We start from the raw sequence: 24,590 nt of genomic DNA on the forward strand, positions 1-24,590 counted from the left end.
CCCTGGTGGTGCAGTGGTTAAGAGCTCGACTGTTAACCAAAAGGCTGACAGAATCCACCAGCCACTTCTTGGAAATCCTATAGGGAAGTTCTACTCTGTCCTATAGGGTTGCTATGAGTCAAAATCAACGCGATAGCAACAGGTTTATAAATAGAGAGAGAGAGCTAATTAATGCCAAAATTCTATGTTAGGAATTTTTCCAATTGTTGAAATGTATCAAGTCCAAGAATTATTTTTGTCATTCCTATATTTACACTTTTAATGAATTTTTCACGTGCTCAGCACTTGATACTTTTATTCCATATAGAAAGAAATTATAAATATTGATCTTCCTTTGACACTATCCATTTTCAGGAAGTTGGCCTGATATAATTAATGGAACAAGGACTTTGGGATTGGATCTGGTTTTGAATACAGCTGTGTGACCCTCGGAAATTTGCTATTTTTCATGACACTTAGTTACCTCCTCAGTAATATGAGGACACTACCACTTACCTCAAAGAACCTTGTCAAAATTAGTGAGGTAATGTGTGCAAAGCAGCAGGCATAGGCTGGCTGTTTTCTCCCTGGTCTCCTTCACTGCTATGAAAGCACTCTTACTGTGGGGGAATGTTCACAAACAAGCCCACAGTTTTGTCATGTAACATCATTCCTGGTTCTCCCTCTAATGGTTCCTCTTTCTAGGGCGTGCTTTGTCAGGATTGTCTAGTTTGGACATACTCTTGCTGCGAAAAAGGCAGATTCCAAGTTCTCCTTCAAGAGACCACATCTTGGTATTGGTGAAATCAGATTATAAATAAACTATGATTAACTTCATTCCAAGAACAAAAAATTGGACCCATGATGCACATTCCATCCCTTTTATGCTTTGTCTAAACTGATGTACTCTCCTCCTCCCAGGACAGAAAAATGGGCAAGCTAAAATTCATTCTTTGTCTAAATCACTCTGATGTTTAACTACCCTTAACAGCATTTCCTCAGTCTTACTCCAACTTCTCTCTTTGATTTCTCTCCTCCTGTGAGGAATCATGTATTTATATCAAATAAGGAAATCTAGGTTGCCGAAACCCAAGAATCCTAACTTCTTATTCCCCCAATGGCCTGTGGATTCCTTCTGAACTTGTTCATTACAGAATAATTTTTCTTATAGAAAACAACTCAGTCCCAGATGCACCAATCCTTTGCTTACAAAATACTTTACAAATATGGGACTGTAAGTAGATTCAATATGAATAATTCAGAAACAAAATAAGCTTCAATACAGGAGCAATTTATAAGGTTCAAAGCTACAACAACAAAATGAACAAATTCTTAACACTATTTCATCATACTGCTTTAGCATTTTAAACCCCAGTGTTGAGGAACTATCCCCAAGACTCTGGTGAGAAAAAGCTGGCCCAGGATCCCCAAAGAGACTCATCCCTCCAAACGTAGGCCCAGAGATAAGCAGGACATGGATCAATGTATTAAGTCCTTTAGCTGAGTCCTGGAGCAAATAGGACACATCTGTATGGGATTCATTACTTGATTCAAGCAGGAGATGATTTTAGCCATACGTATCATAAATTGTGCATCTTATTAATTACTCCAAGGATTAGAGCGAACTCTATACATATGAAGGTGAGTGTGACTATATATGGTATGTGCAGATGAACAATTTTTTCTTAATTGACATAGAATTATGCAAATATATGAGGTCACATCCTCTTCCTTTTTTTTTTCCCCAAGGATCAATATGGAGACATTTGTGCAAATGCTAGATGACAACATGAAATTAATAGCCACTTTTATGTTTATCTGCTCCTTGTGTCATCTTTAACGAGAATGGATGTGCTACCACAAAATGGTCTGTGAGCAGACAGACTTGAAAATGGGGTGAGAAAATGCCACTTTATTTATTCTTCATATTACTTCCCTTCAAATTAAAACTATACCAGCTTTGTCTTGATGCAAGTTTCACAATCTCCTAGAAAAGCTCTATTAAAGCTCACAGTTTGCTTAACAGGTCTGTCACTTATTCTTTAAAAAAACCTTTAAAAAGGTCTAAATCCATAAAACTGTTTTCATATGCACCTTATTTTGCAATCTATCTCTGTAAAAAAAGGAAAAAATTTTTTGAGGAAAAGGGATCAACATTTTGATTTTCAGAAAGGTGATCTCAACAGGTCAATTTGTCTATATCGCTGTCTTAAATAATTTGAGTCAAAACAGCTGCATCTTGATTTCTTCAAGCTAAAGTTGATAGAAGATATTGCATCAATAAAGGTCCAAATGGTGCATTTTCTTAATGCTAAAGGAAGATCACAAACACAGTCTGAGCAAGAACCAAACCAGTTGCCTTTGAGTCAATTCTGACTCATGGCAACCCCATGTGTGTCAGAGTAGAACTGTACTCCCTAGGGTTTTCAAGCACTGATTTTTTCAAAGCATATTGCCAGGTCTTTCTTCCAAGGCACCTCTAAGTAGACTTGAACTTCCAACTTTTCAGTTAACAGCCAAGCCCATGTTAACCATTTATACAACCCAGGGATGAGCAAGAACAAGTCCACTTAAAGAACACAATGTGTACTTGACAAATTCATTTGTAGGACGGTCAAAAGGAGGTGAAAAAGAGGAAGATCCTCAAGTAGATGGAGTGATACAGTGGCTGCAACAATAGGCTCAATTATAGCAATGACTCAATTATAGCACAAGACTGGGCAGTGTTTCATTCTGTTGCAGATAGGGTCGCTATGAGTCAGAACAGATTCTACAGCAGCTAACAGAAACAACATCGAAGTATTATTGTTTTAGAGAAGAAGGCTGAAGAACAAACTTGACTGGAGCTCACTCTCTCATGATGGAGATAAAGAATGAGGCATCCAAAGCATCACTAGCTTTGCTTTACATCCTAGGAGACCCTTACACATTATTAACATTGAGCAGGGCTTCTCAACAAACTATGGCAGGAAGAATTACTATAGTAGCTCTATGATTTACCTAAGGCCCAGCCATCTTTTTCCACACATTCTTGTCCCCTTGTATGTGGATGCTGCTAAGGCCCTCGTAGGGGACTATTAGCTTTGAGCTTTGGTTATCAATTACCTTCCAGTAATAAGGGCTTCTTGGAGAAGAACCACCTGTCTGCCTAAAGGGGCTCAAACCATAAGACTAGTTGATAGTTTTGAAATGGAAACATCCATGTTCCTTAACTGTTGGAGAGTCAACCAGGAACAAATGGCCACCACCAAAGACCTTCAAGTCCCAAACTTTAAAATTATATTTATTGAAAATACAGTGTTAAAACTTGGTGGCTAATACAGTAAAACCTGTGAAAGCCAGAACCTGTGTAATATGGAAACCTGTCAGAGAAGAAAAACTCAAATATTTTCCACTAAAATGAGCAACAGAAAAGTGGTAAGACAAATCTGTCAAAAGCAAAAAATTTGCAAGACCTGGAAAAACAAGGCAGTCCTGTTGAGTTCTGGCTTACACAGGTTTCCCTGTGAGAAGGCCTTCTTTGTACTCAAGTAGGGGAATCAGAAATTTATAGCTGTTTTGGGAGATAGAAGATTCTGTTTTCTGCCACAGCAGGCATACTCAGAGTGGTATACCACAGATCACACTGGGAAATACACCCATTCAAAGAGAGGAGGGTCCTGGGATAATCACCACTGATAGATACAATGAGGGGGAAGAAGGGTGTAAAGCGTTCATTCAACACTTACTGAGTGTGTATGGGATGCCTACCACATGCCAGACACTGTTTTAGGTGCTGGGAAACAAGACCGACCAAAATTAGTGTCATTTCTGACCCATGGACCTTATAGTTGAGAGTTGGGGGATGGAGTGGAAAGGTGAATAATGATATTAGCCAAATAATCACCCAAGTTGATGCAAATCTGTAACAGTGATAAGTGCTACAAAGGCAAATTATATCATGCTATGAGGGCACACAAAATCATGATTACACTTAGTCAAGGAGATGAGTAACTTTTCTCTTAAAAGTGACCTTGAATTGTGGTAAGAAGGGTAAGTGGGAGTTAACTGTGTGAAGATGGGAGAAAATAAGCATTCTATGCAGAGAAAAGAGCAGGTGCAAAGATCTCGTGGTGGGAGGGAGCGTGCAGTATTTAAGTAAATGAAAGGACACCATGTGGCTGGAGAAGAGAGAATGAGGAAGGAAAAGACGGAGAACAAGATGAGTCTGGAGAAGCTGGCAGTGGCCAGCGCAGTCAGGGCTTTGAAGACCACAGTAAAGACCTAGAATTTATCCTAAGAGCCACAGGGAGCCATGGAAAGTGTAATATCCAAAGTAGATTAAAAAGCCCTCCAACAAGGATGGTGTGACATTACGGTCGAGGAAGTGTCTTGCAAGACCAGAAGCCCAATTTAGCTTTGCAAATGTGGTAGCTAAAGAACACATAAGTACCCAATGGAACACATGTCTTACACTAATGGGGTAAACACCCCCAAAATAACTGCTTCACTGAGGACATGAAATATGCACCTGTTAACAATTTGGACTGAACTTTGTTATAAGAAGGGTGGGCTCCAGATCATCCCTAAGAGGTCCTCTCTGGAGGATCCTCCCAGACAGTTGGAAGACTGCCCAGCGGCCTGTGCTCTGACCCTGCGTGGTGACCTTCCCTGACGCTTTACCCCTTAAGTGCTATTAAAACTTCTATGCACGTTATGACCGTGTGGGCAGCCTTCTTGTTTTCCACCATCCTTTAACCATAAGAGGGGAAGCCTCTAATCAGGCAAGCCAATCCTGACCGATAATGCAGGGGAATGACATGAGCACATCTGCCTTTCCAAAAGATTCCCCAGACTGCCTGTTGAGAACAGACTTGGTGTTTCCCTACTTCCAAAAGCCCAAGTAGATAAAGGAAAGGTTTTCTGAGGGTCGGCAGGCTGGCCTGAGAAGCTTAAGTTCCAAACATTACCTGCTGTGTCTCTGATTTGTCAGTAGGCAAGTAATATAAACAGAGGTTCACCATTATCACCATTATCATCATCATCATAGTTTGGGATCAACAGAAAACCTAGCTCCAACAAGTGCTTCCCCAAAGTCATGCGGCTACATTCTAATGTGCCTCTGGGTATAGACACTAGTGCCAACCACAGTGACAGAGAATATGCTCAGAGAAAAGCAACACTAACTCTGGCAGTTATTTGGCTCATTTTCCAGAATTCATCTTAAAAACAACAGCATGATTTGGTAACTAAAGATGGTGGAAAATCCTGGCAACTTGCAAAATCATTGCTGGACCTATAGCAAACACACCATGTTTAGCAGCACTGTCCCTTGAATACGTTTTCTATGCTTGCATAGGAACATCTGTGTTTACATCAGGGAATGGGAAATACAGGCACAAAAGAGAAACAACTAAATAGGATTAAAAAGCTAGCATCACAGTTTGATGTGGCATCTAATAACAAAGAGGGGGCCAAACCTCATGACTGGTAGTTATACAAAATGGGTAAACACATTGGAATCAAAATAAAAACCAACTCGGACAATAAAGAAAAATCTTTTGAGTATTAGCAACGCAATTGTACGCCTAGTGTGTCTCCTTTTCTCTCTTTTGAACGTATATGCTTACTTAGGGGAATGAGGAGGAAGAGGTTACATAAAGAAATGAGCAGTGACAGAGGGCACAATCTTGTTGGCAGGTAACCTCCAATAAACAGAGTACGTAGTGACAGCCCATAAAATGGAAAAGAAAGCATATGGAAATCTCTAAGGTCTGCACTAAGGAGAAAGGGAGCATTGAAGGAATAGGTGATGGACAGAGTAACAACCCCTAGATCTCACCGTATGTAATGATCAGAATCCCAAACAGGCAAACTCAGTGTGATTAAACCTGCTGTTGATATCATGTGAGAGATGATACAAGCATACCTATGGCTGTAGAAAGAACTCTGGGCTGCCATCAGAACTCAGCTAAAGGGACAGGAGATCAAAGAATCCAGTGTGGTTTTACTGCTTCTCATGACTCAAGTTTCAGTAGCATGTACAAATATACGAAAGATAGCAATTTTGCCTAAGATGCAATGAAAATAAAAATCTTACGCTGTAATAATTAATGTGATTTTTTCCAATATTCTCATTCAAATAGAGTGTGTTGCGTTGCTAAAATGATGACTAGAAAATTAATTGCAATTTTCTGTTCACAGATCCATTAGTGTCTGTCATTAGCCAACTACACCAGCCATATTCAAGTGGCCTTAAAAATGAACAAATGCCTGATCCTTGCACTAAAAAACCCATTGCCACCGTGTCAATTCTGACTCACAGTGACCCTATAGGACAAAGTAAAACTGCCCCATAGGGTTTCCAAGGCTATAAATCTCTGTGGAAGCAGACTGCCGCATCTTTTTCCCATGGAGCAGCTGGTGGGTTCGAATTGCCAATCTTTCGGTTAGCAGCCAAGCGCTTTAACCACTGTGCCACCAGAACTCCTTGATCCTTGCACTAGGCCCCACAAATTATGTAACTGGTCATGCATTTACTGTCCTGTAAACTGCTTATCTACAAAGCAGTAAGTTTGGTGCCAAGGAAGAATAACGATGTGCTTAAAACATAGCCTCAGTACTGAAAAATTTATCATCTAGAAGTGGAAACAAGTTTAGACTGGTCTAACAGAGACTGGAGGTACCTCAAGAGTATGGCCCCTGGACTACCTTTTAACTCAGTACTGAAGTCACTCCTGAGGTTCACCCTTCAGCCAAAGATTAGACAGGTCCATAAAACAAAACGAGACTAAATGGGCACACTAGCCCAGGGCAAAGATGAGAAGCCAGGAGGGGACAGACAGGAAAGCTGGTAACCAGGAGCCCAAGGTCAAGAAGGGGAGAGTGTTGCCATGTCGTGGGGGTGGCAACCAATGTCACAAAACAATATGTGTATTGATTTTTTAGTGAGAAACTAATTTGCTCTGTAAACCCTCATCTAAACTACAATTTAAAAAAATTGAACTAAAATTTTAAGAAAAAAAAAAGAAAGAAAGAAGTTTAGAGTCAAATTATTACAAAACAAGTAGAAAATGAGACATGCAGTAGATATGAGGCTCCAGAAGAGAAAAAGGTTACTTCTGGGTGAAATAAGGTAAGTGTCTGTGGAAGAAGTAGCATTTAGTTGGATCTGAAAAGAAGAGGGGTATTTGAACACTGATGATGGGGAAGATAGGCAGAAAGGCAGTGTGCTGTACAAAAGCATGGGAAAGCATGAGCACATAGAATTATCTGGTTTATCTGGGATAAGAAGAAACCAGGTTTAAAAAGTAGGTTGGCGTTGGCCGTGGGGGAGCCTTGAATGTTCAGCTGATGAGGTGGCAAATAATTCAACAGTAGTTGGAGCCACTAAAGGATTGTTTAAAAAAAAAGCATCATAGAGGAGCACTGGTGGCACAGAGGTTAAATGCCTGGCTGCTAACTGAAGGGTCAGTGGTTCAAACCCACCAGCCGCTCCGCAGAAGAAACATGAGGCAATCTACCTCCCTAAAGATTACAGCCTTGGAAACCTTATGGGGTATACCGTTCTACTCTGTCCTATAGGGTTGCTATGAGTCAGAATCAACTTGATGGCAGTGGGTTTGGTTTGATTTGGTCTGTTTGGTAGAGAGACAACCAGTGAGTCACACTCTACTTTAGAAAGATTAAAGCTGGTCCCCGGCAATGCTGGTAATCCTATCATTTCTCTAGAAGAGAAGCCCAGTACTACATTTACAAACAATGTGGACTTGATGTTTAACTGAGTAGACACATGCAAAGTGACCACAAAGTTAGCACCTATTTTTCTTTAATTGAACCAGTTAAACTCTACCTGCTCTTATCTGATGAACAAACATTGTTTACTCACTCTGAAGGGCCAACTTAAAGCAAACAAAGGCACCTCTGAGAATACTACAAAAACAAACGTCTACTCAAACTCATTTTAAAAAAAAAAAGTGCAATAGCTTCACACGGGACAGCATTGGACTTGGTTCTTTCCTTGCAAAAACAGACTTATGAAAGCTGAAATCAACATCATTTAATCATTTCATTGGTGACCAACTGAGATCTTTCTTTATTAGAGATGCATCAGAAGAAAATAATAATTCTTGTACTTTAAGGCTTAGAAAATGAGTATTCTACCTATCTATCTATCTGGAGCCCTGGTGGCACAGTGGTTAAGAGCTTGGCTGCTAACCAAGAGGCTGGCAGTTCGAATTCACCAGCCATTCCTTGGAAACCCTAGGAGGCAGTCCTATAGGGTCTCGATGAGTCAGAATCAACTTGATGGCAATGGGTTTATTTGTTTGTTTTGATCTATCTATCTATATCTATCTATCTGTCTATCTATCTCAGTTGAATAAGTTCTCTTGCAAACCATCGTAAACTCTAAACAGAAATTTACATTTCCACCTCTCCTAAATGTTTCATCCAAACACATTGAGGAGGGGGAAAAATACACCCTACTGAGAGAGTAATATTTCAATATATTATTACTTGATATTCAGATTAGAATTTTATTATCCCTTTAGCTGTAATATAAAGGAAAGGTTTTAAATGGAAATGAAAAATGTATAAAAGATGAAGCAGAAACAAAACAAATTAACTACACGAAATACCCAAGGAATATTAAAACTGAATCTTAAGACAATTCCATAGCTATCTGTTGAGATATATCACTGAAAGAAAAGGTGAATTTGATGTTTTTAATCCATTTTAACCATTTATTTACCACAAATGAAAATATAAAATAAAAAAGCCAATATTCTAGCTCTCAAAAATGAAATCTGTTACATGCCCCTTTATCTCACATAATCCGCACATTATTATCATATTAATGGTTCTGTTTCAAAAGAAAAAAATACAAACTAACTGCTTTTTGAAAAAAAAGTCATCAGAACTGCCAATATCCTTTTCAATAATAAAATAATACATTTTCTTTAAAATCAAATAAGCTTCAAGACATAAAAATTAATTCAGTGAATATCATGTGTATTCTTAAGAAATGAAAAGGTGGCTTTTTACTCCAAATTTCCTCCCTATATTAAGTTATTATGGTAATATACGATATCAAGGAAAGAAAAGGCTTTTGATATTTCAGAACTGCAACATTAAATGAATTTAATTTGGGAAATTAAACTCAGGATTAAAGGATAATAAATTTCTTTTTGGAAATTTTCCATCTTACTCATCTGACCTTTAATATCAAATCTGATACAACAAGAGATGACTCAGCCTTACAATGTGGGTCGGTTTAGAAGAGGTACAATAAATTATCTTAAACAATAAATAGTTAGAGATGAATGCAATATTCTCTTTTATTCAAGAAAATTCTCATTTGTTTCTCTGAGCTGAACTCTTCTGTTGAGATAAATTTCAGTAGCAGAATATATGTGATGAATCTCTGAAGTTCTGACTTAATCACATATGAAAATTGGCACTGGAAATATAAAGAAGCCAGTCCAAAGCCTGCATACTATTAAGAATGAGATATGGGCAAGAAGTCTTCATTGCACTGTAATTTCAGATAGAAGAATCAAAAGACAATAAATGCTCTCAAAAGGAGGAAAAAAAGCACCCTACCTTTTTAAAAATTCCATATATTCGGTATGCTTGATGAGTCCTGTTCTCATCATTATTGTTTGAAAACATTGTCGATCAATGGCCCAGAGTTTCACATTTACAAGAGCTGGAGAAAAAGAAAAAGAAAACAAACAGGGATAAATTAATTAGAGAATTTCAACTGTGAACATCCTCCTACAGAAGAGATGGGTAATTCATGAGAAGTATGAAAATGATTAACCTTTTACACACATTTAAAACTAACACCATACTGCTGTCCTGTTTTCTTAAAAAGTTTGGTAGGCTTACAGGGGAAAGTGTACTTCATAATTTTCCATACTAGTTTATTGTCTAGTAGGAAGGTTCCTGTTGTTCTTAGGTTCCTAAGGGAATAAGAGTATCTAAGTACACATTGAAAATATTGAATAATTTCAAGACTATGTATAACGGGAATCACAAGGAAACAAAGAAAGATGCACAAGTAATAACACTCCCTGGTAATTACCCAGGGTGGTGTTAATAACTCATATGATCATATTTTCATCGTTAAAAGTAGGGGTAAAAATTCAATTTTCAGGTTCAGGGGTGAATTTAATATAGTAGAAATAATTACACAGCCATTTCTACACAAAGCTTATGTTACAAATTATAACCCGTGGCCAAAGTTACCACATGAAGTTACATTAGATATGTTTGTTCAATTTTAATTTCTAGTCCTACACACTACTACCTTTGACAACACACAATTAAGTGTTGAAACCACATACCACAGAACTTCACCATTTGATCAATCTACTAAGCACATGACTAACAGACAAGTTTTAGAAAATGATAAAAAGACACATATTATAGTGTTTGACAGATCAATATATCAAGGCCATTTGGCTTTAAAAGATGAGCACAGTAAAAGTCTTGGCAATTGGAATCCGTGTGATGAGTGTATGAGAGATTAATTATACTATTCTTTCTACTATTATGCATGTTTACAGATCTTCATAAAAGAAAATATTTTAAGTCAGCACATGTAGTAAACAAAGTCAATTCACATATAACATGGGGTATGGGATAGAGAAGCGGTGTGTAAGGGTATGATCAAGACCATTGCAAGGGACCCAGATAACGATAATGAGCCAGACATAAAAAGATGTAAGAATGCAATTCTCTCTTCTTCACAGACTTCAGACTAAACCCAGTGAATATGATGGATCAAGATTTGTGGGTATGGAAGGAGAATAATTAGGCCATGTGTGTGCCTTTTGCAGCTGAGTTAGAAGTAACACACAGAGGAACAGGGGAGAAGGAAGATAAAGGAAGTATCATACTCCAGAGTAAGCCCCATCCTTGAATTTCACCTAGTTCTTCCTTGAGAAAATTTTGAGGCTAACCGACTAGAGCATGACTGCTCCCTGATAAGCTCTTTATCGGAGGAAAACAGGTACTAATTTAAGTAGAAAAAGAACAAAGCAGCAAGGACTGGTGTGTGCATGGCTCCATCCCAAATATCATTTAAAAACTGATACTCCTTCAAAAAAAAAAAACAGAAACAAAAAAAACCTCATCTCACAGGTGTTCTCAGGCCATATTCTAGTCCCTCTGCTGAATCCAGGCTCTTTTCCAGAATACCTGTTTACTTGAGACAAACTATAGCCATGAAGGCCTGGGATAATCAGGAAAAGGCTCATAAGATGTGGAACTGGAAGTAGGACATTAAACAATGATAGGAGGTGAGCTAGGAGAAGGATGAGCTGGGAGGAAGATGAGGAAAGTTTATAACAAGAGCACAGCTGGGAAAAAACTGGGGCTGCGAGAGTCCACTCAGAAAAACAGACCGAAATGGCTGAGATTTCTGTAGAAGAGCTATAGTTTGAGTAAGTTTACACAGGGTCCTGAAAGCCAGGGTGATGAATCAAGAATTCACTGGATGGACAACAGAAAGCTATGGAAGATGCTAAAAAAAAAAAAAACAAGAACCAATATTTAAAATAATACACCAAGGGTGCATCAAATTTTTTTTAATGCCAAGCAAAAAAAAAATAAAAATAAAGTTTCCTGCATTCATCATTTTTAATGGTTCCTAGGTATTTCACAGAATAGATATACCTCCCCTTGAAGGACAAAGTAGGATGCTCCAACCAATTTTGTTAATAAAAAAAATCAGCAATAAAAATATTTGTAATTATTGATTTTTAAGTGCCCCTTAAATAAATTCTTAGAAGTGGGATGGAATGTCTAACTGAAGTAAGCACACATACGATTTAAGGCTTTGCTCTGCAGAAAGACTTATAACAAATGTATACGCTCAACAGCAGTATATCTTAACCACTGTGCTTGCTATCAAGCACAAGTATATTAAGAACACCTATCACACAGAAGGAAACCCTGGTGGCAGAGTGGTTAAGAACTATGGCTGCTAACCAAAAGGTTGGCAGTTTGAATCCACCAGGCGCTCCTTGGAAACTCTATTGGGCAGTTCCACTCTGTCCTATAGGGTCACTGTGAGTCAGAATTGACTCGACGGCAACTTGTACCAAATGCTAGGAGACCATGAATCTGTTCAGCTTTAGTTCTACTGGGAAATTTATCTGTAGTCCCATTCAAAGTTTAGAAGACTGCAGAGTAGTCATATATGAGTAAAAAGCACTAAAGATGCAAATATATATTTAGTTCATAATTATTTAACACCAATATGGCAGACCCTGGTGCCAGATGTAAGGAATGGAAAACAAAATTATAGTTCCTGCCCTCAAGAAACTTATGGTCTAGTACAGAAGTCGACAAACTACAGTCCGGACAAAATCTGGCCCGTGGTCTATTTCTATATGGCCCATTACCTAAGAACGGGTTTTATACTGTTTAAGTGGTTGAAAAAAATTTTAAAAAGAAGAATGTCCTGACACATGAAAATTATATGAAAAATAATAGAGTGTTAATTAATGAAGTCTTATGGGAAGACAGTCACGCCCATTTATTTACCTACTGTCTCTGGCTGCTTTCTTCCATGTTACAACAGGAGAGTTGAGTTGAGAGATGAGATAGGAAGAGAAGGGAAGGGGAGCAGAGGGGAGGGGAGGGCAGAGTAGGGGAGGGGAACGGGAAGAGGAGGGCATGAGAGAGGAGGGGAAAGGGAAGGGGACTACAAGAGTTAGAAGGGGAGGGAGCCGAGGGGAGGGGGAAAGAGAAGGGAAGGGAGATCAGTTAGCAGGCTCATAAAATAATCCATGTAGGCAAACTCTGGCGTTGGCAATGAAGGTGAAGAGTTAGATGAACTAGAAAGGTATTAAAGAGCTTGAACGCATACAACATGTTCAAGGAGACAGAATTTGACCCTAACACCCAGCTTTCTAACGTAGATATATAAATGAAAATAAAGAATTGCAATAATGACACTTATTCAAAAGCACAAGTGGCAGCGTATTTGTAAAAATAACTGCTGTTTTTAAGTGTGAGAACAATGCATGTCATAAGCTAACCTAAGTAATGAGCAAAATGAGCTTGTAATTTTCTTTTACTTCTACATTATAAATATCAAATTATATCTTCAAACTATGTTCTTTTGCTTCAAGTCCACCCAGAGGTACCTCTGAAGAAAAGCCTGGTGATGTACTTCCAAAAACAAACAAACAAAAAACAGCCATTGAAAACTCTATAGAGCACTCCTACTCTGACACGCTGGGGTCACCATGAATCACAATTGACTGGATGGCAACTAGTTTCATTTCTTAAGAATATTCTAGAATCACTTGGGCCAACAGACATTTACACACTCGAAATAAAGGTGCCAGATTTCTGTGAGCCCCAGGACAAACACCTTAATGTCCAGATTCTTTGGGAATATTAAAAAGACCAAGATGAAAAGTCACAAAAATTATCACGTCAGCCAAATGAATTTTAGGTTTTGGAGGCAATTTTTCCTTTTATAAAAGTTGATCGGATAGATTTATATGGTTAGATTACTAAATGTGTTTCATGGTTATTATTTTGTCTGTTTTTTATTTTCCATAAGCCCCACACAAGTATTTAAAAAATACTCATGTACCTGGTGTTTCTAAGGCAGAAGTCAAATTCCACAGGAAGGCACTGGTAGCATTTCCCAGGTCTTCCTCAACTTCCTCTCCAGCCTTGAACCTGCCCTCTGGCCCTCGGGATTAAGCTTGTTTAATCCTATGCTCTTGTTCATGATGGTTCCTAAATCTAGAATGAATTTCTCCCACTTGTCTCCTAAAGCTCCCACTCATCCTTGCACAGCAGAGCTCAATATGACTTTTTTTTTTTAACTTTTCAGATCCTTTCAGGCAAAAACCTTTGCAAGCTTGTTTGTATTCTCCTAGCCCCTGATTCTCTTAAATCTGAACTGTCCAATATGATAGCCACTAGCCATGTGTGAAGAGTCCCTGGGTGGCTCGAACGGTTAAGCACTCGACCACTAGCTGAAAGGTTCGTGGTTTGAACTCACCCAGAGGCACCTCAGAAGACAGGTCTGGTGATCAGCTTCTCAAAGGTCACAGCCTTGAAAACTCTATGGAGCCATTCTACTCTGTACACATGAGGTTTCCATGAGTCAGAAATGACTGGACAGCAACAAACAACAACAACAAAGCCTAGTGTGAATACTGAGCACTTGAAATGAGGCTAGTGTGAAATGAGATGTACTCTACATGTCAATAAGAGGTAGGATTTGGAAGACTTAGTAGGGAAAAAAGAACATAAAATATCTCTTTTATAATTTTTATATTAATTATATGTTAAAATGTTATGATTTTAGATATACTGGGTTATATAAAAACATACTATTGAAATTAAGTTCACCAGTTTCTTTTTACTTTTTAATATGAATATTGGAAAATTCAAAAGGATATATGTTGCTCTCAAGACATTTTTACTGGGCAGTGCTACTTTAAAAGAGCCCTCCTCATATTATTTGTTTGCATGCTTCTCATATGTCCCATTAAACTAAAAAGATGGTAGAAAATAAGAGTTCATCAAATATTTTCAAAATTGAATTTTGCATGTGAATCAAATGTTTTGTCTAAATACAATCTCTCTTCTTCTACTTCATGGGAAAATTACCCACAGATTCTCATAGTCTCTATTAGAAAAGGAACGATTTTCAATTTGAGTTGAGTCTTAGCTTCTTTTGCCTGCATTAGTTCAGTTTTCTGACATACGTTCCAGAATAATTTATGTTTCCTCAAGTCAACTCCTGGCTCTTCGGGCATATTCTAAGGCAGTAGATAAGTCTCATTTAAAACTTTCTGCTGATCTATACTCTCTCTAAATGGTCTAGAAGCTTTTGAGGGCTTAGTTCAGGAGGAAGGACAGAGAAAGGCATCATTGTCTTACACTCCTACCCCACCTTCAACACTAAACAGACCCAACTCATACTACACATGCTTCAACAAATGTTCAAGGCATTCCATAAGCCTATTCTACCCCTCATCTCTTGATGCCTGGATCCTCTATGTTCATTCAGATATTAGTGTGACAGAATCAGAGGCTTGAAAGAGACTTTGAGGGGACCCATCAAGCTCACAACTGCTCGTCTATCTTATTAAGGCATATGCTAGCCTAAAGCTAAATTCTAACTGCCTGTACATATTAAACATGTTCTGGGACTAATGCCTCATAATTAGAAAAGGCCATTTGTTGTTTACAATGCATCTGGAGCAGACTAAGCTCTCCACTATGCAAACTATCTCACTGTTAGTATGGACAATATATTTTGACCTTTCTTGCCTATAAAAAATGATCTTTTTAATGATATATATTATATGAAGAGGATAGGTTGTAAAATTGGACAGTGTTGATAAAAATAGTTATTATTATAAGTTTAACAGAAAAATATATCAATGTTGTCATGATATTTACATACGTGAAACCAAGTGGTAGAGTGGGCTGCCCAGGAATGAAGCAGATAGAAATGAAACAGATGTTTCTCTAAATTCTGCTTGACATTATATCGTGTACAGTGTACCTAGTAAAGACCAAGCCATGAGTTTTGAAAATTAACCAACATAATCATTTTAAAATTTAAATGTATTTTTAAATGTTAAAAACTGTGGAAGGGCCAAATGGATGGTGATAGATTTTAGCACAATATATATATTAATTATTATTATTATAGTAATTGTAATTATTATTATTTTGGGTACCTTTCTTGGACATTTACTATATAACAGGAACTTTATATCTGTTATATCTGTTTTACCTATATTAACCCTATGAGATATTCTTATCATCTTCTCTATAAATACAGAAACTCAGCCTCAGAAAGGCTAAGTTACTGTCCAGGTCACACATTCAATCATTAGAAGAGTCAGATCAGTCTGACTCCAAAGCCTAGGTCGTTTCTGCTAATATGCACTTCTTAAACTGGGGTGAGAATATCTGCTTTCCTCATTTCCTTTTTCTGGCTCCATTTTCTCTCCTAAGAGCTATGGCTGCTAACCAACTCACCAGCGGCTCCTTGGAAACCTACGGGGCAGTTCTACTCATTCCTATAGGGTCACTGTGAGCTGGAATCGACTTGATGGCAGTAGGTTTGTTTTTTATTGAGAACAGGAGCAACGACAAATATAAACATGACTGCAATAACTGAGGTGAGGAGGACTGTTTTAAATTAGTGGAGTGGCCTATAAACTTTACCAAGGGTTTCAATGTAAAATGGAAGGATTCAAAGGCATCTTTGCACCTGAGGCTGGATCCTCCTGGCAACCCTCTTCCCCCACTCTCCCACTTTGGCCACCAACACTATGTCAGACCCAGAATGCTCCTCTCACTAGCTCCCAGAGTTACCAGGAGTCATTATTCCCTCTGCTTTTAGGTAGTATTATAGATTGAATTATGTCCCCCTCAAAAGCTATGTTTAAGTCCTAACCCCCGTATCTGGTCATGTGACCCTGTTTGGAAATAGGGTCTTTAAAGATGTTATCAGTTAAATTAACATGAGGTCATACAAGAATAGAGTGGGTCCTAATCCCACTTGAGTGGTGTTTTTATAAAAGAGGAGAAAAAACAGAGGGAGCACACAGGGGAGGTCGGTCATGTGAAGATGCATCTACAAGTCAAGGAACACCAAAAAATACCTGGGGCTACCAGAAGCTGGAAGAGACATGGAAGGATCTTCCACTAGAAGAGACAAAGAGAAGATAGCTCTGCCATTTGAATTCGGACTACTGACTTATAGAACTGTGAAACAATAAATTTCTGTTCTTATAAGCCACCCACTTTGTGGTGTTTTGTTATGGCAGCCCTAGGAACAAGGTGGTCTTCAGTGAAAAGGTTCAAGAGTTCACCGTGCTTCACATTACAGGCTCCACTTTTTATGCATGGTAACTCCCAATGATGATGTTGAAGAGGTCATCTTAAAAGTCAAAGTTATATAAACCATTCTGAGACCAGTTGACAGTGGTTAATGAAGGCAGCAGAACGTGTATTAAGGCTTAAGTGTGCCAGAGAAAATTCTACTCATGCAGAACTCTAATCATGTCTTCCTTCTTGGTGGTTGGAACCCAACAGTGCCAAAACCTAGGTACTGATTCTAGGACAAGTTCTTCAATAGGTTCTGGGGTTGCAGAATGGGGATATTGAAGCAGGGAATTCCCCAAGTGTCCTAGTTTTTCTCCCTGCAGCTATCCCTGTTTACAACACAGAGTATTACCTTACATCTGTTAAACCATCCTGCAATTCTTTGGAAAGCTGCAGACACCCAACTCTATACAGACTTGACAGAGGGGGATGGGGATTGCACTGGGTGGAGGAATGCGCAAACATGAATAAATAAATAAACTTCAGGTCATCAGAAACAACCTTGGCATAAGGCAAAGCTCCTGTGTGTTAGGCAAAAGAGTAGGAAGAAAGGGGGCATGAGCTTATAAGAGCCTTTCTGTGTAACTCAGATACAAATTGGGGATCAAGAGTGAAAGGAGGGGCCAAATGGCCCACAGATAACAATAGTGTCAGTAAGACTAAAATGGAGCAAGTTCCATCTTACGGAGAATAGTAAAGATCACAAAAATCACTTTGTGAGCTACTTTCAGAGAAACATAGTTAAGAAAGTGATAAACTACTCCAATCTGTCCTACAGATTGCTAGAAGACATTCCTAAAGCATCATTCTACTAATATTATTCTACCCACAAAACTTTCAATGGTTCTCTGCTATCGGTAAAGGAAGCAAAACATCTTCATCCTCCCATTTAATCCACATTCAGTTGAAAGTATCTTTTTAGCTTCATCTCCTGCAATCAATTACACACATCGTATATTTCTGCCAAGGGTTCTAATTCCCAGTTTCCAATCCACTTGTCCTTTCCATGCTTCCAGGTCTTTGGTCCAGTTACCTTACTCTACCCATCACATAGGCAAAAGACACACTACATTGGGCAAATCTGCTGCAAAAGACCTCTTTAAAGTGTTGAAAAGCAATGATAACACCTTGAAGACTAACATGCGCCTGACCCAAGCCATAGTGTTTTCAATCACCTCATATGCATGTGAAAGCTTGACAATGAATCAGGAAGACTGAAGAATTGATGCCTTTGAATTGTGGTGTTGGATAAGAATATTGAGTATACCATGGACTGCCAAAGGAACGAACAAATCTGTCTTGGAAGAAGTATGACTAGAATGCTCCTTAGAAGCAAGGATGATGAGACTACATCTCACATACTTTGGACATGTTATCAGGAGGCATCAGTCCCTGGAGAAGGACATCATGCTTGATAAAGTAGAGGGCAGTGAAGAAGAGGAAGACCCTCAACAAGACGGATTGACACAGTGGCTGCAACAATGGGCTTAAGTATAACAATGATTATGAGGATGGCGCAGGACCGGGCAGTGTTTCGTTCTGTTGCACATAGGGTCGCTATGAGCCAGAAGCTACCCAACGGCACCTAACAACAACAATCACATAGGCCATCAAGGCCGAGGACAAAGACTACTTTTTCCATGAAGACTTTCACTCAGTTAGAATCTCTTTCTCTAAATTTCTATGACATTTTGATTGTGTCTCCCTCTTGGCTTTTATTAGTCTGTCTTGTCTCACATTATTCATGTACCTAAGTTATACCAGTATCATATTGAACTCTGGGTACTGAAGTTTTCACAATACTCAAAATGCCTGTGGGTGAACAAATCACTAGATGACAAGGGGAAAACAATCTGCGAAAAAGATGAAGTAACTTAGGCTATTCAGTCTGGATATGACAAGACTACAGAGAAAACACAGCAACTGTCCTAAAATATCTGATGAGTTATTAGACTTCAAGTAAACTAAATGCAGTCATTTATAACAAAATTAAGGGATAGCCTGTGTTATAGACTGAATTGTGTCCCCCCAAAATGTGTGTCAACTTGGTTAGGCTATAATTCCCAGTATTGTGTGGTAGTCCACCATTTTGTGATCTGAAGTGATCATTCTGTGTGTTGTAAATCCTGCCTCTATGATATTAATGAGGCAGGATTAGAGGCACCTATGTTAACAAGACAGGACTCAATCTACAGGATTAGGTTGTATCTTCAGTCAGTCTCTTTTGAGATATAAAAGAGAGAATCCAACAGAGAGGAGAGGGACCTCATGCCACCAAGAATGAAGAACCAGGAGGGGAGCTTGTCCTTTGGACCCGGGATCACTGCACTAAGAAATTCCCAGACCAGGGGAAGATTGATGCTAAGCACCTTCTCCCAGAACCAACAGAGAGAGAAAGCCTTCCCCTAGAGCTGGCACCCTGAATTTGGACTTCTAGTCTCCTAGACTGTGAGAATATTCTGTTTGTTAAAGCCATCCACTTATGGTATTTCTGTTACAGCAGCACTAGATAACTAATACAGCTTGAAATGAAGAGTAGGAAGACATTACTATAAACATTCTGTGGGCAGTTGTTGCAACCTTTCTATGTGCCAAAAATTATACTGAGCACTAGTGATAAAAAAATAAACAAGATTTTTTTCTTGCTCTCACGTAGCTCCTTGCTCTGCAAATTAGCTTTCTTTACTTTTCCTCTTTATTTTACACACTCGTTTTTTTCTTTATTATTCCATCTTAAGCTAACAGCTTCCCTAAACTTGAACCAATCCACCAGGTATTGTTTCTGGTAGATTAGGAAGTGATTCCTTCTGACTGGCCTAGGGACAACCAAGACCAGTCTTTGGAATTTACAGGTTTGGTAATTAGAACTCAATGTAAAGACTAAACGAGTACAACAATGGCTGAATCTTACAATAAGAAGCTTCCCATCACAGGTAGTGCTCAAACGGACCACCCAAAAAATGGTGGAGAAAGTGCTCCTGAATTGGATGGGAAATTGACTTAGATCATTTCAAAGAAGCATTCGAAACATAATATTTGACGGTAAATAAAAGATTAACACAGAAGAAGGAGTCATAAATCTACATGATATATAACGATAGTTATTTTGAGGTAACATCCCCCTAGACGGAGGCCTGGAACAAAGGGATGAGAGTTAAGTGGCAGGCCCTACATCAGAGGGTCAAATGTAGAGAAAAAAGGTAACATCATTTATTGACTTTAATAAAAGAAATGATGCTTCAGTAGATGTTCTATGCATAAATTTAAGGACTCTGAGAGATTCCTACTGCCAAGTTACAGTAGGAAGGGCCAGAATTCGGCATCAGGCCTCTGTGGGCATCTTGCCTACAACACACAGGAGCTGTGTGGCCTTTGGGCAAGTAATTAAAGCTTTCCCTATCCTCCTTTAGGAAACAGAGATTATAATGTATGCCCCATGAGACTGCCTGAGTATGAATGAAATAAACTGTGATAGATACCCAGCATGGCACCTGGCACCTAAAATATAGATTCACTCATCAATACCCTTCAATGATGTTGCTATCATATATACACAGTCATCCCTTGGTATCCGTGGGGGATTGGTTCCAGGACCACCCCCCTCCACCTCCCCCTATGGATACCAAAATCCATAGATGCTCAAGTCCCTTATATAAAATAGCATAGTATTTGCATATAACCTAGTACATCCTCCTATATAATTTAAATCATCTCTAGATTACTTACAATACCTCATATAATGTAAATGCTAAGTAAATAGTTGTTAAATACTGCATTGTTTAGGGAATAATGACAAGACATGAAGCAAACAACGTGCAAACAATGAGTGCTAGAGAGAGATTGAGGATCTGTAAAATGGTGGGAGGCTACCACAGGCTATGCCTACACATCATTTCACTCTGTGGATTCAGCGCAGTGCTCAGTGGACGGCAAATTCAAGTTTTCTTTTTTTAACCCCCTGAATATTTCAATCTGCGCTTGGTTGAATTCACAGATGCAGAACCTGCAGATACGGAGGGATGACTGTATATATATATACAAACAAGTATGGCAATTAACTCTAAGAGAATTTAAAAAGAGAACAAAAATTTAGAGTAGCCATGGAAAGCCTCACTGATTTGGCTCACTATCTCAGTAAAACAGACCTACCTCCTCATTTATCAACTCTCATTATCTGACATTTTGCATTTACAATAATAGGGAAAAATCTACTATCTATTTTGTGCATTAACAACATATGTCCAGCAGTAATGAACACCGAGGTGTGAGGAAAGAGTAACGCTGGCTATGATGGTTAGGGTTATGTGTCAACCTGGCTGGTCCATGATTCTCAGTGGTTTGGCAGTTATGCAATGATGTAGTCATCCTCCATTTTTGTGATCCGATGTGGTCATCCTCCATTTTCACATTATGCCAATTTTTGCATAATGACCTGTTCTCTGGAACCTAACCATGTCAGTAAGTGAGGAGTGGATGTAAAAAGGAACATTACCTGGTGAATTGCATCCAGGTTTTAGCAGGCTTTGGGGTTAAGAGTGAAAATTAAGATAAAGAGAGGCTTAGAGTATGTTAATAAGGCAAAGATAACTGGCTTACAGAAGCACAGAGCCTTTTCAAAGCAAAAAAAGTGTCTTGTTCATCTTCATATGACTAGTGCCAAGCACTGTTCCTGGCGCTTAGTAAGGGATCGATAAATATTTGTTGAATGAATAACTCATACATATTCACTCATACATATTCCTGTCTGGCACTCTTAGGTATAAATGTCTCCCAACTCTTCATTTCGGTACAGCCTTTAGTTCTATTATAAACAGACTTCAAATGATTTAATTGAAGTCAAAGCCCAGAAAAATTCAAGAATCAATTACTAAACAGATGGTTTGTGATCTTTTAGAAAAGGAAGCAGAGGCTGGGTGGCTATTTGACTTTAATGAGATCAATTTTCAATGGGCTCTCTAATATGTCAGAGGGTCCAGATCACATCAATGAGGCTTTAGACATGGCACATTTTGGGCTCAATCACAAGCTTCAAACTCTGGCAAGCTACTGAGAGGGGTTTTGCTGGCAGCCATCTTACAGTGACACAATTTCCTGCAGGTTGGCACATTTTGAATAGTGTGCCTAATCCAAAAATAACAGCACATGTTTGGTAAATGTCATTGCACATCTGTGCACAACAGATTTTAAATCTTGAATCTCATTAAGGCAATGGGTATTACATCTGTAAGTCCTTTGTCAGTTGGATGGGCTGCATCCTTAAACACTACACGAAGATGCTGGAAACATATGTTTACAGATTTGCTGAAATTCAACTAAAAATCTTCAAAAAGTCATTCTAATCACTTTTCCTTGAAAACTGAACTATGTGACTTTAACCCAGAAATGTTATTAAGATTTAGTCTGCCTGAGGAGGGAGTATCCCTTTTCCTAGTTAGTTCTTATATCATACTGTTTCTTTTGCAAATGGTTTGTCTATATGCCAGAAGCCATATATTTGATGTATTCTTAATTAATCTTATTTCTTGAGGGGGAAAAAATTAAGCATTAAGATTATATGCCTATCAATCCCCTGCTGTATCTTCCCGACAGAGTTCACTGTTGATGTGTTTTAGAAGTTTTCATTTACGTTGTATACCTCTATATCACCTCGGTTCATTGCCACTTTAGGGCTAGACTCAACCGCCATAATTTATCGTCCCTTTCAGTCCTCACACAAATATGAAAACAAATGCTTCCATCTAGGTCCCATTAAGAAAGTATGACAGATCTGGTTAAAAGAAATAGACACAATACTACTTGGCATTTATTTTCTAGGCACTAGTAGGTTCTGAAATACAAATGTCCCTTTTTAGCCGATCTCATCTTTAGTAAATTATATGTAATTCTCTAAGTTTGGCAGAATTCTGGAAAAAATCACCAGGAAAGAGAGCTTTCTAACAGTCTCCTCCGCTGGTAGATGAAGTCAACGGCATCAAGAAATGTCAAGTGAGCTCAGCTGTTTTACATTTTCAGAACTGTCTGTTGTTGGCACATTACAAGAATGCCATTTCCCTTCGTGTGATTTTCTCTCGTCCGGAAGACGCATGGTGTTGCAAAGAAAACTGATCATTCAACAATGATTTAAAAAATGAGCTTTAATTGACATGAATACAGAAGTTAGTTGGGTTATTATGAAATATGGAAACTGATAGTGTTCATATTTACACAGATTGAAGAACAGCATCATCTATAGCTTACAACATGATCATTGGTTTTGTCAGGAGTGAGAAAAATACGAATGATTTCTAGACAGAAGATCCTCTGCGTAAACACATTAAACACTAAACAGACTCCCCTTTCTTGCATCATTTTCACAGAATGGCACCGATTGTGAACGCAAGAAAGAGTGATATTCTGAGTGCAATCTAGCTACCTAACGACTTTTTCAAATACATAAACCAAAAGGTCAGTTGACACATTACTCACCTTCCTCCCCCAGACCTTTCATTCAAATTCCAGGTGTAACTAGACATATTTTCCTTCATGGTATCTTCCTGTCTATGCCTGACCTCATAAATAATAAGGTACCAAACAGAGTTCTTCTGAAGGCTTATTGGTCATAGATAATAGTTGTGAGTTTCTGTTTTTTAAAACAAAAACAAAGGGTAACATTTAATTGTTGTATTGACCAGGCTTCAGAAATTCTGGCTTTGATAAACTCTACCGTTGGTCAGCCTAACTGTGTCAGCTCCTTCAATAGACAAAGGCAGACCAAGCAGAGCCAATTTATTCACTCACACCATTTAAAGATGGATACTCAGTAAAAGAAGGTGAGGAGTAGTGGGAATATACACAGTAGAGGCTTGTATGGATGTGTTGTGACTTCCTGTAGCATCTCTTCTTGGAGAACCACTCTCCTGGAGATTTCACTCCTAGTTCCCCCTCCCTATACATTTCATATGCATGTGAAAGCTGGACAACGAATAAGGAAGACTGAAGAAGAATTGACACCTTTGAATTGTGGTGTTGGTGAAGAATATTGAAATATACCCTGGACTGCCAAAAGAATGAACAAATCTGTCTTGGAAGAAGTAGAATCGAAATGCTCCTTAGAAGAAGGGATGGCGAGACTAAGTCTCACATACTTTGGACATGTTATCAGGAGGGACCAGTCCATGGAGAAGGACATCATGCTTGGTAAAGCAGAGGGTTAGCAAAAAAGAGGAAGACCCTTAACGAGAGGGATTGAAACAGTGGCTGCAACAATGGGCTCAAGCATAGCAACAACCGTGAGGATGGCACAGGACCGGGCAGTGTTTCGTTCTCTTGCACATAGGGTCACTATGAGTTGGAACCAACTCGACAGCACCTAACAACAACAACGTACATCTCTGATTATCCTTCCTGAGTATGTGATCAATCAGTTTACATTTTTGCATAAGTTAGCTGGAGTCTGGTCTATGCCTTGAACCCTAGAAGGAGTACTAGATGCCATACAAATCACTGATTCTCACATTATCACTGGGGTCTAGCTCACTTATGCATAATACAGAGTCAAAGCACAGAATAGAATTTTGCTGTTTAAAGAGGGCTTTCACGTATATGGATCTCCTTTTTCTAGACAGCACTTAGATAAAAGAAGTTATAATTCCATTTTACCAATAGAAAATAACAAGGCTCAGAGATATTAGATTTTATAAGGATTATCCACTAGAGGTTGATAGCACAGAGTTCATCTTTTGTAGCTCTTTCAAGGACACTCTGAA

At 38.6% G+C, this 24,590-nt stretch overlaps 1 protein-coding gene across 1 annotated transcript in view; it reads right to left on the minus strand.

Annotated features, from left to right (window-relative positions):
• PRKG1 (protein kinase cGMP-dependent 1) overlaps positions 1 to 24,590 on the minus strand; it is a 570,089-nt gene that overhangs the window by 481,784 nt on the left and 63,715 nt on the right. Inside the window, exon 2 of the mRNA XM_023739537.1 lies at positions 9,562 to 9,667. Within this exon, the coding sequence (XP_023595305.1) occupies positions 9,562 to 9,667 (106 nt within the window). The remainder of the gene's footprint in view (positions 1 to 9,561; positions 9,668 to 24,590) is intronic.

The sequence above is a fragment of the Trichechus manatus genome, unplaced genomic scaffold, assembly GCF_000243295.1.
Source record: "Trichechus manatus latirostris isolate Lorelei unplaced genomic scaffold, TriManLat1.0 scaffold00007, whole genome shotgun sequence".
In the NCBI taxonomy this organism is placed as follows: Eukaryota; Metazoa; Chordata; class Mammalia; order Sirenia; family Trichechidae; genus Trichechus; species Trichechus manatus.